Here is a 14717-nt window from a genome sequence, read left to right as displayed (position 1 = left end):
CCAGCCACCCCGACCTAATTCATGATGAGCCCACCAACTTCCTGGCATGATGCCCACGGTTAAAAACCACCGACATGTCAAGATCCAAATTCGAATCTGTTCCTGGTCCTGGTCAGATACCACTGTGTTCGCGCCGGCGCTCCAACAAAGAGGCGAAGTAGTGGTATCTTTCTGTTCATTACGAACGACACGCTTCGCCTGCTCCCCCCCCGTGTCCACTAGCGCTCCTGTCCAGAGCGAAGAGAAGGCGAAAAAGCGCCGCCAAAGCAGCATGAGCAGGCTTCTATTGCTACGCAACAAGAGAGCTGGATAGCATTTTGCGACCACATGTTTGAATTTTTTGGTAAAAAGCTCGCTTGTTATACGGGATCCGACGCATCCAGCAGAGCGAAGCAGCGTTCCCTTCTTTTCGGCGGCATCCTTCCGCATTGGCGGCGAGTGGAGTGCCACAATCCCATTCATCATTTTTGATCTACATAATCCAAATCCCATAGCACTGGCGACGTCTCCGGCATAAATGCAAGGAGGATGTATAGCTGATATAGGATCTTGTGGAACAGGATTTGATTCTGCAAGCGGTTCGGTACGAACGAAGAAATTTCGAACAAAAGGATCGGAACTCGCTGATAGGAAAGGAGAGAAAAACAAAGCAATGCCAAGAGCTCCGTCAATCCGCTGTTCATCGATAGACGAAGCTCTCTCTTTATCATCTCGTGCCAGATGCAACAAAGGATGAGTCCTTCTTTTTCCTTCTCGCGAACCACGGGAGCGCCTAGCACCCAGAGGAGCTAAGCTAATTTTCCTTTCAGGGTAAAGCGGCGCATAAAAAAGGGCTGGCCCGTCAAACGTCCGGTTCCTTCGCGAACGAAGTTCAGAATCAACAAGGGTTCGTAGAACGAAGGGAGTGTACAACTGGGGCGCAGCCCCACTTTTTTGTTCGTAACGAGGGAGAGATAGAATGGAGTTCTTCACGAAGTTCGAGACAAAGTAATACAAAACTTCTCTATGGCCTCCTCGTTTTGAGACATTATGGCTTTGGGGTCGACCCCGGTAACAAAGAAGGAATCCATAAAAACGTGGGATCCGACACCATGATAAAATACTACCCTCATGATTAGACCATGTCCCTGAGATTTGATAAAAGAAAGGTGCATTAGCGGTTAATACGTTGTAATTGGATAAGTTATTAGGAATATGACGGAACGAAAGACCAAGGAAAGAAAGAAGAATGCACCAAAATGCAGGTGCTGCACCAAACGCTGGTGGTTGTTTCTTGTTGTAAGTGAATGCAACGAAAAGACCCGGAAATAACGATAAATGAAAGAATTCATAAATTATTGACATTTCGTGCTGTGCTCATTTCAAAATTTCTGCTTTGTCCCATCATCCGGTAACCACAGGACAGGATGATCCACAAGAAAGGTGGCAGGATTCGAACCTATGGCCGGCCCGCCCCTGACCTGCTGGGTTGGGTGGCCGGGTTAGCACCCCTCGTCGCCCCTGTACCCGAAACAGATGCGCTGCGCTACCCAGCGCGTAACCTTGTCTCCCCTACTCCTCTTCTGGTTATGCCATTACCAATCGCGGGTAACCCCCGGGCCGCCCCTGACCTAATAAGATAAGAACGATTATCCTTATTACCAAACAGCGATAGTTTCACGATCCCGACCAGCAACTTGTTGGGAGTAGGGGCATCCAAGCTTGCCCAACCTAGACATTGTAACTGAAAGTCCTGCCTACTTGTAGGCTTAGGGTAGTCCTCGAAAACCTTCTTCTTTTACTGGCTTGGGAAAGACCCGTAGGCTATGGATCCCACTAATGGAATGGGACTATAACCATACTTCCATGGTCTAGGTTCAAGGACAATCAAGATGGAGGCTTGGAGTATCTAAGGCTTCATGGACCCCATTTTTAGGGCTTTGAAGGACGGACTCGCTAGTGTCCCAAGGATTGACCGGTGACACTACTAACTGAATTGCCCTAATATATGTTTTTTTCCACAGGACTGAATCCATAGAAACCTTGGCTTAGTGCCATTACTGTAAGCGGCGGATGATTGGTATGCAGGATCGGTTGCAACGGTTTCACATGAATGTGAATCAAGAGATTGGCTTGAATTGAAAGGCTTTCCAACTAGCCATTGTACCTGAGATTGCGATAAGTCCTTCTTCTTTTGAGCTTGTTCTTGGTCCCGAGGGAAATGGGGTGACAAAGAGCAGCTTGCTTCTCCAATTGGATCATTGCTCGACTCGATGGGTAACTTCTAGTGGTTTGCCGGGGAAGCTCTTGTTTTTCTTTCAGGAGTTGGTTGGTGGCATGGACACCTAGCCTTTTCTTATTTTTAGTATTTGTTTGCTGGCACAGGTAGTAGATTCATTCTCCACTCCAGCAGTAGCAGATGTAGAATCTGAAAGGTGGGATTCCCGGTTGATTGGATGCTTCCGTTAGAGCTTCTTCCCCTCCTGTCATTTAAGGGCACCTAGCTTACAATCACTAGTGAAAGAGTGCCAATTGACCCAACTAGCGAATCTGTTTACAACCATTCCATCTTTTTCATTTCCGTGAATACCGCTCGAAAGCAGTCATTTTTCGGCTTGATAGCACTAGCACGATCCATCCATCTCCCTCCGGAGAGTGAGTAAGAGGTGGAAGGACTGTCGATAGCAGGTAGGGTAAACGGATATGGATGATAGTTGGGATCCCAGGTAGGAGAGCCAGCCATACATAGAAGACAAGGAAATCCCCTCTCTTCCTCCTTCCGTACCTCTTATGGACAAACCCTTCTTTGTACCTTCCTTTCAATCCAACGAAGGAATGCCGGAATACCATGAATCAGACTAAGGGAAGATCGATCACACCCTCAAAACCAATAACCATCGCTTACTGCCCTTTCACTTTGAAGTCTTATCCGGGTTCTTCCCTGTCCAGAGCCAAGCATCAAAGGAAGGATATCACCCTACGGTCTTGCTAGTTCTTCTTCAGCAGGTAAGTGAGCGGGCGGTGCAGCCTTAATCCTTAAGCCCTTGCTTGCTCCTTCAGCCTTGGAGCACCGCTTAATTGATGATAATGCCACCACCTTGCAACTAAGAGATGGGTAAAGTCATTATGTGAAGAGAGAGGGCTACTCTACTACGGAGTCTCTCACCCAAGAGTGGCATTAGTTACCCCAAAGGAAGTTGCTGAAGTCCCTACTTCAGTTCTTAGGTGACCTAATTACCTACTTCTGCCGGCGCTCAAAAGGGAGAGAGTCGTTCCAAGGCCTGTGGATCAGGTCCCGGGTTCAACCATACTGCGAATTCTCAAATGTTGGGTAAAGAGGAGCGCCCCACGTCGCTCTCACCATCTTCTTTGTTCTCTTTGCGCGCTTCACTTTATCTAAACTAAAAAGGGGTGAGTACGATATCTTTATAACAAAGGGAGTCCCGGTTCAATTCAATGATTTTTTACTTAGTTGCTCCCACAGATAGAATAACCCCATCATTGGGATGCCAGACGATGGGTTAAGCTCCTAAGATCGATGAAAGCTTTTATTTGAGGGTCGATAAGGATTTCAATTTCCCCTATAAGAGGATCCCTTGCGTGCTATGTCTACGGGTCTCTCAAATACAAGAAAATTAGATCAAGCAGGAACCCAGCACGGGAGTCTTATACTTTTCGACTTGGGAGATTGCATAAGGAGAGCACCCTTCTTCTACCTCGGTGATTGAAAGGGTTTGGGATCAACACGAAGGCTATTTTACGCACTGCTGAGTGTAAGCATCGACATTTGATAGAGGTCAGTCGGGCCCCGGCCTTATTATTTTAAAAGTCAAGCAGGTATACCTGCTAAATATTGGCTTGAAGCTCTCCATTTTTGCAGTCTATGCCATGAAGAAGTTGCCAAGCCGTACAATTGGATATAGGTATAGGTATAGGGATATTTTGACTATATTTGGCTCCTTGCCTTTCCCAGTCAAGTAGTCCACCATCCCCATACTTTTTTATTGACAAGAGTGCAGACCGCAAGAGAATTGCTTCCATCGAGCTAGTAGTTATCTGAAGCGAAGGAATCTCATTCAAGGCTCCAAGACCCCTGACTCTGACTACTGTGTGAAACTTGGCTAACCTCCGACATAGTTCTAGACCAGTCTAAACTACTCCAAACAGAAGGATAAAGAAAATCACCACAACGCAACAAAAAAAGGCCTCTTCTCTTTATTACCCTAGCCTCTAGTGAGTTAGAGACAAGGACTATTCCCACTAATGAAATGAATCATCCAAAAGGAAGTACATAAATCCCTTTAGGATAAGGAATTACCGGTATGGGATGCGGAATAACCATATGAACCGTATTCCTCTCCTGCTTGACTCTAACAAGGGAATCCCCGCATCAAAGCCTTCTTGTTTACCGATCTGCGTAAAAGCTTTATGTTTGAGTACTGGCCTTCCTCTCGCTCTTCTTAAACTACCCGTCCGATCGCTTTCAGGAAAGGAGCATTGCCTAATATGTTATGTGGATTTGCCGAGATGCCCAACATTCCTGACTGATGGTCTTCCCAAAGATGTACTTTCGGTGTCAAGAAAAGATCCTGCTAAAACCAGAATCGGGGGATCCGCTCAATGGTCTATTTTAGATACCGTGCCCAATTCTAAGAAATGGAAGAAGTTGCTTGACCTTATCCTTGTGACCTACGAGCCAAGAATGAATAAAGAAAAAAAGAAAGGAGACCAAGATGGGCACACTCACTTCAGGTACGCAGTAACTTGCTCGGGACAATGGGAAATTAGTCTCATAGTTGCCTGTTTAGATTCCCGATTATTAGTAAGGCAAGCGGTAAACGTTCTATGCTAAGGCCGATTTCGCTACTGAAATTCCAGAGTATAGGCTACTCAATGAGAAGGAGACCTGCATAACCTTGTAATTGCCATTACAACTCTACTGTAACAGAAGTCGAAAGGATAAAAGAAAGATACCCGGGCATGAGAAAGTAAGACTGAGGAACAGACGTATAAACAGAACAGCCAGATAGCGGGAAGAAAAGATAAGCTCCAATGGACATTAGAATAAGAATACGCGGGCTTTCCCGCTTGAGTCGAGGAGGCTTGTTTCCGTACCCAGAACCGGTTAGTCCTTACCAACTGAAAGAACTAGTCTTGATGCCGAAAATCCCATCTTTTTTTGTAATTAAAGTGAACCTATAACTTTCTACCTTAGTGCCGCTGTTGGAACTGCAGATTCTTTATGACTGGACGGGTACGACCTCTTGCTTCTCAATGTCATGGAATGGATAGGTGATGTTTCCAACCGGGAAAGACGAAAAAGAAAAAAGAAATGAAATAAGAGCGGGTGAAGGAGTTCAGTTAGAGATCTGTTTCTAGACCTTGAAGTCACTTCCGGGATTAGCTTGATTTGGGCTAGGAAATCCTTTGATTTGTAGCATATTACGTGAAACCTATACTCTTCTGGTTAGTTTCTTCCGCATCCTCACCATCTAATTCAAACTCATTTCCGACTGCTGCAACCTTTGCCGGGCGGGAAAGAAGAAGGAATTGAATCCAAACCCCTAACTCGAGAAAAATTATTCATCTGCACCTGAGACAAGTAACGGATATCCCACTCCGGTAAGCTAGCAAATAATATAGAAGATTCGAATTTTTTAAAGTTCTTTTTAAAACTCAGAAAGTTCTCTTCGATTCGAGTCGAGTGCATAAGCCGCTTTCCCTTTAGGAATCTTGTCTCAAGCCATTGATCTTAGCTTTGGCCCTCTCTGGAAAGGAAAATCTGAAAGCTTCCCTATTTTTTCTGCCTCTCCAGTTCAACAACTGGATTCTTTCTTCTGGTTTACCAAGATCTTAGTCATTTCACCTCTGTACTTTGATTAAGAGTTCAAAAGGCAAGGATTAGGTTTTTTTTGTGAATAGGTCCCTTAAACTAACCTATCCATGGGATAAACCCTCTGAGTTTCTTTCCTAGTCCTGATTGAAAGAAAAGATTTGTGAGATCGATAGAGACAACGAGGCCAAGGGAAGAGAGCCATTCTTTCTAAGAGAACGGGAATACGGAATGGACCGACAGATAGAGACAAAAGAGCAACTACAGTAGCGACAGATTCCTCCTCTACCCTCTTCTGCTCCTTCGATGAACTCGGCTATTGCTGAAAGTTCACTTCAATAAATAAGACTGTGAAAGACTTCTCGATTCACTAGCACAGCGCTTCTTCCGCTTTTTTCTGACCTTGAGTTGAGGAAACTGGCTAGGACAAACTCTCCTTCATTCAAATGAAAGGATGGGAAATGAAAAAGGAATAGAAGTAGGCAAAGAAGCTCTTAGCAAGAAGGAAAGGCTTCCAGTTGCTATTGAATCCGGAATAAGGCAATCCTTATTAGAATATGCCAACATAAGCATAAGACAGCAAAGTGGATGCATCGAAGAATGCCCTCTTAGAAGGAAGAATTGGATGTGCGCAGAGGATTCATCTTTCAACAGCATTTCCGACATTCACCATCAAAAGGAGGATCTGACACTAGCACTAGGATCTGTCTATGCTTGGACTGATTGGACGAGCATCCGCTTTTCGACATACCGAGACTTCTTATTCCTCAGCGAGCCTGATTCCGCATGGGCAACAAGGAAAGGCAATGAAATTGTTTAGATATCCCCGTCAAAGCAAGGAGCTGTTAGCTATATGTCTGCCTCTTCGGGACAGTTAACTTCTTTTCTTTTTCCAGCCTTTGAGGGGAGCCTCGCCTCATAGTATAGGGTAGTTGGAATGTCTTTGCAATAAGAGTGGAGAATCAGCTGTTATAGGCTGCAATAAATAATATATTAGGAATCTCTGTCTCTATGTCATCAAACGGTTTGATCAATTGAATTCTAAGAGCAGGGGGCATCCATAGTAGGAAGAGGACAAGGAAGTGATTGATCGGAGTTTGCCAGGCCAGGAGTTGAAGAAGGAGCTAGCATTTCTTCAGTGATCAATCTCGTTCCAACAATTGTTCTGACTCGTTTAGGTCAACTCGTCAATCCGTATCTAATAGCCGCCGAAAGCCAAAGCTTCACTCCAGGTCGAAATCACTGCCTTTCGATCAATCCTTTAGATTCTGATGGCATCAACATGACATTAGACTTTTTCCTTAGAGAAGCGGGTGAAAGGCGGCAGGCAAAGCCATAAGAGAGAGTCCTTCTTCCACGAATAGCGATTCCTATTCTGATAGCTAGGAGAGAAGAAGAGGGGCAACCTATATAAAGATTAAGGCGGATATTCTCTGCTGTTCTTGATGTCTATGAAAGTGTCTTCTCTTTGTAGTTTGGAGAGCAGGATGGCACAATGGGAGGTTCAGGAATCAAAGCCTTTGCCTTTCTCCTTGTTGTTAACTGTAGGGTAGTCGAAGATTTGTAGAATGCGTTAGAAGGCATTAAGGGTTATAAAGGAGAAAGCGGACTCACTTCACGAGCTGTAAGCCCAGGGAAGCTCTTTCACCTTCTTAATAGATCAACTAACCTGGACCCCGTAGCTCACCTTTCAGTCGAGGAAGTCGGATCTACTATATATATAGTCTATCCTTCCCACCACCCGCCTTTCTGGCAATATCTCCGCAAGAGCTTCTCCCTATTAGATATATATTCCTATAGAAAGAAGCTAATCCTGATACAAGATCCGAGCATGCGGGTCCTTTGGCTGGCTCTTTAGGATGGTTTAGCTATAGGAGACCGAGGTAGCCGTTGTTCCATCATCAAGGGCAAGTCTTCCTCATGGAAAGAGCATGAGCGTAGAACAAGGATGAATCCATAGAAAGAAGCCAAGATAAGATAAACTCAGAGCATAACAGAGTGCAAACCCACTCGAGAGAGCCTAAGAAAGAGCTGAAAAGAGGCAGCCCTAGTGAAGACCTTTCATGGATGCCTACTCAACAAATTCTTAGAGTTCCCACTATCGGCTAAGCGGAAGGAAGTGAAGAAAGAAAAACGGACTGGACCAGCGGGAAAGGGTGATCGATCATAAGGAAGGCTTACGTCTTCATCTCTTGCTTCCAAGTGAGAGTCAGGAGGAAGAAAAAGACCAAGCAAGGGTTAAGATTCGTTCTCACAGAGAATTAGGGAGAAGAAGACCGTAGGACTCTGAAGTCAGGGATATGAGGCTCGGTCTACAGGCCTTACGTCAAAGCCCGGGAACAGATGGGAAGTGCACCAACGCTCGGATATGAATTGGAACCCCCTCCGAAATTCGGTTCATACTCAAATAGATTCCCAATCCCATTCCACAATCTACGCTACGGGTCAGGGAGGCTAACCATATGAGGAGCCCCACCACTAGGACTTGTTCAAGCAACAAGTTGGTATGGCCCATTTCATACCTAATCCCATGGACATATCTGATCATTGAATGGGGGCCCTCCACAGGGATAGATACCCGAGTTAGGTATCAGTCCCACCTACCGATCATTAGTACAACGACCTGTCATATCATATACCCCAGACGGCCTGATCAGATGTTTCGGTACCAATGCAGTTAGTCTAATGCATTCTGGACTGGATATGGCCCACCTATCTTTCGAGGTCACTAGTTTACACTTTCACCAACCTTTCCCATATCCGTTTTTTATGAGCAAGGGATAAAGGCCAGACAGTAATCAAGCTACTTACAATTGGATAGTACCCCTTCCATCGGAGGACTGGGTGGAGAGTGACAAATATGAGAAAAGCCTACTTACTAGCCTCCGTGAGAGGATACCACTTTGGTAGATGCTAGGGATTGGTGAGTTAGGGCAGCGAGGGATGGTGTGACATGTCTGGTCATCGCATCGATGAGAACGATGGCCGATGATATCCGAGGAGATTAGGCACCGTCGGCTTTTTTTACCTCAAAGTAAACTCGTGCTTTTCGTCGTCCTTCCCTATCTAGAGCTGGAACTTGACTAGAAAAAGACTTTTTTTGATCCCATACTGACTTGTCTTCCTGTTGGTGGTTGTGAAAGTTCAGATTTCGAGCTTAAACAGCGGAGAAGCGGATAACCTTCTATTTTTTGGGGAGTCTTTCAGGATCGATTCAAAAGGCCAGTGAAAGTACGCGGACGGATAAATCCAACAAAACCACACCGTACCGGGCCAGTAGACCTTCTTTCTCTTCTCTGAAAGGCTGTCTCCTGCCCCCAACTAGCGAGCGGCTATAACCGATGGGCGCATGGCGACCACTACTCTACCCGAAAACTAGGGTTAAGTGGGGAACCTTCTCATCGTGTTAAGCTTGCGAGCCTGTCTGTAATAGGCCCAAGCGTCTCTTGTGCTTAATCTCGAGTCTATTCCAGTGAGAAGCTTCGCAATACCCTAACACTCCATAGGCGAAAGAAATCAATAAGGATAGATATATAGATTACGCACATAGTGGTCTGGGCATTGATTTCATGTAGTGCGTACCACCGGCGGAAAGTGATTCGCTTAACACACTTGTTCGCTTGAATACAGTAGGTAGGGAAGGACAGGATATTCCTCGTCGGTTCTATTCGGTGGTGGTGGCTTAGCTTTGAATTTCTTTCCACTCATTTTGGCTTTTTCCTTTTCTTATTCATGCTTGCTCCACTAGCCTCAAACTCCATTCCAATTTCGAATCGACCCATTAATTAGAGAAAGAAGGCTTTTCTGCTTAGCAGAACCCGATTCTCCGCTCAAAACATCTGATCTTCCGACTTAAACAACCGATTCCATTTCTATCCTTTTTTTTCTATGATCAATTCAATAAAGACTTCCTTCTCAACTGACAACCCCACCCGATGGGCCTGTTCATCAGCGATATTCTTTGTAGGGCTTTCGGCTGCCTTCCTTTATTTTTGGGCTAAGGCTAGCTTTCCTAAGTAAGTTCCAGAGTGCATGAGTGAATCTTGATCTGTATTCAAGGTATGCCCTTTCTAGTTCTGTTAGAATATTGACTTCGGTTAAGCTGAGGTTAGCGAAGTCAATCCTTTGCTTGGGTCCTAGGAGGTCGGAGATAAGAGCGCTGTGTTTAAGTCGTCTGGCCGTAATACTTTCTCTGCGCCAGTAAGAGTAAGAGCTTGAGAAGAAGGGAAAGAGGAAGAAGTATTCAAATAATTCACTCCTTTCCCGAAAGCTTGACTTTCTTCTTTCTTTATATACTTAATAAGACAATACTATAAAAAAAAGACTTGGACGAGATCAGATTGAGAACTATGAATAGTAGGAATAGTCTAAAGCAGTGGTTAACTAGAAGAAGAGTCAAAGACTTTTTCCTAGCCGCTGATGGAGACAATGTGGGACCTCGTGCTCAGCCGGTTGCTCTTTTAGATAAACCTCATTTCCGGAACATTGCCTCGGTAGAAGCAAACCCAACTAATACGCAAGCCCATCTCCCGATACAATCAAATCAAAGCAAAGCAAAAGTGCCTTGCGGCTGTCGCGCCTCTCTCTCTGTCTCTGTACCTTGTGTTTGTCCTTGTTGTTTAAGATTACTAGGGGTCTTTCTATTCCTTCCTCCGATCACAGACTTTGTTTGATCAAATTCCCCGGGGCTCCCCTCGAACTGATATCCAAAGATTCCCTGTAACAGGATGGTTTGAAATGATGGTTTATTACAGGTTCTGGTGACATGAATAGGATGAGCCGGAACATGGATAACGTAGTGGTTCGAGCCGGTCGAGAGTACGAGATTACTGACCGAAGACTCTTCCATTGAGATGGGCCGAAGCCCTGCTAGCGAAGGAATGCATCCAACAGTGTTCTGTCTCATTGGTCCTCTCATGCCATAATTTGCTCATAAATCCACTTTGTTCTCCCGGAAATAACTTTCATTATAATACATGACTTATGTGACTTCGATCTGATACCTCTCGATTCAGATAGGAAATGCGCATTTGTCTCATTTTGACTCTCCCCATCTCGAATTCTACTAATTGGATATGGGACTGGTTGTGAAGGGAAGCTTTGTGGGAGAAAGGAGGAAAAGGTCAGGCTAGTCAAGGCTTTACTCAAACATATGGGATAGATTAAGAGGAAGCCTTTGCCCCGGTAGCCAAGATGAAGTCTGTTCGTCTCCTGCTCTCTATTGCTGCGAATCGAGATTGGCCTCTGTTCCAATTAGATGTTCAAAATGCCTTCCTGAACGGGGACCTCAAGGAATAAGTTTACATGAGTCCTCCACCCGGTTGTGTAAGGGGGGGGGGGAGAACAAGAGAGGTCAACTGGAGTGGAAGCCAAACGACGGGGCCGATAATCTGTGATCGATCCGAAGAACCACTGCCAGATACGATTCTGCTCCCCCTTCGTACTACCAATGCGATTCTTGCCCGGCTTTCTTTCGGCTTAAGAAGGCTGCGGTGAGAATGAGGATCACTTCGGAACTCTAGGAAAATGGGCGTTTTAGGGCGGGATCTAAAAGTTCTCCAACGTGTTGCGGAGCCTTCGGCCGTGAGAGGGTCTGTCTTTTGGCTTCCTCAGGGCCGTGTGAAGCTTAGCTTGCTTTAGCAGCCACGTGATGATTCAAGATTCGTGGTAGGCGTAGGAGCTGGGCGAAGCGGTAGCGAAGCTCAGGTGGTGATGCAAGTGCGCGGTGAGCGTAGTAGCCCCCTCGGGCATGCTCTTTGTACAACCAAGCGAAGAGCTAGTGAGGGCCGGAAATATCGTATGTAGTGTAGAATCGGATCTGACTTTACTAGGATTGGAACAAGCGAGGAACGAGTGACCACAAGCTCCGCTTAAGCGCTCGACATTTAGCTTAAAACATGTTCATCATGTGGCCGAGCGAAGCGCACCTGCGTGAAGCAGCCTAGCATCACTTTAGATAGGAGCAGAATGGATGACTTACAACTGAAAGTTCTTCGGATCGATATATCGTACGACGTAATGGAGATCTTGGTCTAGGTCCGGTGGTTCGCAGAATTCGGGACCTAACGATGTTCGATTCGTCACATGAACGGGAGCGGACGATTCCCTCGTCTCTCCCTTTTTCGGGGAATGGCTGCAATCACAAGCAAGTGATTGAATGAGTGGGGGGAAAGCACATGCGGGATAAGCAGGTCTTTCAGGAGACGGTCTAGAAAGAAAAGAGAACTCTCAACAAGCTGGAACTAATCAAGATCAATAGGAAGAGGAGTTAGCTAGAAATTCATTTTTTGACAAAGTTCATGCCACGACGATCTATATGGAAGGGCTGTTTTGTTGATGCATTCCTGTTGAAGTTGAAAAAGAGACAAACACTCATGTTTCAGCTCCCGGATCTGCTTGGATTCTCGTAGAATAAGAGGAGCCGTCTTAGGAAATGACTGAACTTAAAAGACAGATGCCACCGCTGCGAGGCGAGGGAGTAACTTGTCTGATCTTGCGGTGCACTCACTCCCGTTACGAGAATGAAATGACGCCCCAGCTCGACTCGAGACCAAGACTCCTTACAACACAACTCGCACCAATAGCGGCACTGAGCGGCCGGAGATTGATTGAAAAGGCAGCCGCCCCTCCCCCCGCCTACCTACTCGTGCTCGTAGCTCGATCGGAGGTTAAGAGTGTGGTCCGGCGGAAAAACAGAAGTCGTCCGTATCAAGTGATACGTTAATTGCTCAGTAGTGCTTCGCCACTACCGTTGCTGGCGGAAATAGCTTAATGGTAGAGCATAGCCTTGCCAAGGCTGAGGTTGAGGGTTCAAGTCCCTCCTTCCGCTCTTGGCTTCGTCCGTCGTTTAGTGGTAACGAGTAGAGTAGGCATCGCCTCTCGATCCAATCCGTCTTTCCCTGGCCTCCCCACCACACTCTTGATACGAAAGAAACCTCCCGCCATAGAATAGAGAAGAAAGAGATAAAAAGTCTGGGTCCCCTCGATCACCCTTCCCTTGAACCTGAACTGGTCGAGAGAGATGAACCCGCACCACATTTGATAACCTTCGAACCGAAACCCCCAACTCTCCATGGAATTCCAGAACCTAAACAACTCAATTGAGAGCTCCGTGACCGGTTCAATTCAAGGGAAGGTCCACCAATAATGGAAAGGCCATCCCCCTCCCTATCCGTTTCTTGATCCCTCATTCCACGAATTCGTTGTTACTGATTCATTCAAGGACTGAAAGCTTTTCGTTTTATGAAAAGGCATAGACTCCCCACTTCTTTGTCTTATTAGCGCAGGTCTTCGTCAATGATGAAAGCCGCTTAACTGAAGACTCGAGTTGAGAAAGAGGGCTAGGCCAAGGATAGGAGGGCTTTCAGGGACTGGGACGGGTGGATTCTAGAGCTAGGGGCGGATCAGAGGTTTGTCCATTGGGATTGGGCATGGACGAGCGGGCCAGCAAAATGAAAAAAAAACTTATCCCATCGCATCATTAACCGGTGTAGGATTCAAGATCAGGTCCAGGATTCGAGTCAAATCGACCTTCCCTCTCATCTCAGGGTGAGGCAAGGTAGCTTGCTCAAATGTTCGTTGTTCAATATCTCGGCAGCTCAAGAAGGAAGTTGGACTAGCTGCTCCCATTCCTAAAAGCCCGGAGTGGATTCTAGGGGAAGGGCGGAGCCTCACCTTGCAGTAGGAAGGTCTTCGTTGCTGGGACGGGTTCAAACTGGACTGAAGGGAGGAGGAATGAAAGACTCCGATCTTACTGGGGATTCATCACTGGCTAGGGCGAATCAAAGCATGGGCATCTGCAAGTAAGAGGGAACAGTAGATCGTCGATTGAAGAGCCAGGTCAGTCAACTTCTATTGGGACTTCTATTGATTCGACTAGAGGGACTCCTAGCAACTTGTATGACGGGGCCCCATGGAGATGCAGGAGCCGGATCGACCCATAAATAAATGATAGGCCAGAGGGATGGGCTCATTCGACTAATTAGTGATCCCAGGCCCTACCTAACAAAGAGATGTCCCTAAACTATCAATAAAAAAAAGAAGAGGGGATCGGAAAGCTCGGGCAGGAGTAGGACATTCCATCAAAATCTTTCTGATCCGCTAGCTGTCACTCCTTGCCCTATTCGGTCAAGCAGCTTCACTCCTCTCAAATCCTATTTTTTCATCGACAGGTAGGGTGAATTCTAAGGTTCCTTATTCCGGTTGTTAAGTAAGCGGAAGAAGAGGGAGAAAGAATGGGCACAGCCCCACGCCCGCGTTTTCGACCCGAAAGGAATTGAAAATGAAACAAGAATCTGTGTTAACTATCTATGGAGCGGAGTGACTATCCTTAATCCCCTCTTCCCTATCTCCCCCTTGCCTTTTTTTATTTTTCTCGCCGGCAGATAGTTGACTTGCTTACTCTAACAAGTAAGGATAATCCATTTCTTTTTTTGTATTGTTTATTATGATTTTTCTGTAGTTCAAGGGCACTCTTCCTAATCCGAGTTTAAGATGGAATAAGACCCAGACGTAGAGTCCCGTCGGCCGGTAAGGGATTTTTTCTATTGATTTTTTATTCCCTTCAGTCCTTACCTTTAAGGGATTCTTATCTTTCCCCACGAGGTCTTCAAGCCAGATGGAGTAGTGCATCTCTGTCTTGAAAGCCCGCCCTACAGATAGGAGTTACTATCTCTACTGCCTATCCAACCCGAAGATTCTTATTCATGGTGGAGTGCTTCGAGTAGGATCCGACCCCATCCCAGCAGTCAAACTCCTTCCTGACCCGGCTCACCTGCCTCTGAAGCTGGAATGCCTTTCTTTTATAGAGGAGGCTACCCGAGGAATCGATAAGTTTGAAGTGGGATGTGGAATGTGATTGGTGATGGATGGTGGTTATGAAAGAAGTTCTGCATCAGATGATGAG

At 46.0% G+C, this 14717-nt stretch overlaps 1 protein-coding gene and 1 non-coding gene across 2 annotated transcripts; both read left to right on the top strand.

Moving 5' to 3' along the window:
- Nucleotides 1–517: 517 nt before the first annotated feature.
- LOC146877038 (uncharacterized) lies at nucleotides 518–736 on the top strand. Its single transcript, XM_085669582.1, has one exon. The coding sequence runs from the start codon at nucleotides 518–520 to the stop codon at nucleotides 734–736; it is 219 nt and encodes a 72-aa protein (XP_085525708.1).
- Nucleotides 737–12569: 11833 nt separating this feature from the next.
- TRNAG-GCC (transfer RNA glycine (anticodon GCC)) lies at nucleotides 12570–12641 on the top strand. Its single transcript has one exon. It is a non-coding gene; the product is annotated as a tRNA-Gly (tRNA).
- Nucleotides 12642–14717: the final 2076 nt, after the last annotated feature.

This window comes from Vigna unguiculata, unplaced genomic scaffold (assembly GCF_037176805.1).
Source record: "Vigna unguiculata cultivar grain cowpea cultivar isolate G323 ecotype 2 unplaced genomic scaffold, ASM3717680v1 ptg000049l, whole genome shotgun sequence".
Classification (NCBI taxonomy): domain Eukaryota; kingdom Viridiplantae; phylum Streptophyta; class Magnoliopsida; order Fabales; family Fabaceae; genus Vigna; species Vigna unguiculata.
The sequence above is the reverse complement of the archived record's forward strand: the minus strand, read 5'-3'. Positions and strand labels throughout refer to the sequence as shown.

Excerpts from the sequence above, each read along its gene's own strand:
- LOC146877038 (XM_085669582.1), top strand. The coding sequence starts at position 518 with ATGCAAGGAGGATGTATAGCTGATATAGGATCTTGTGGAACAGGATTT.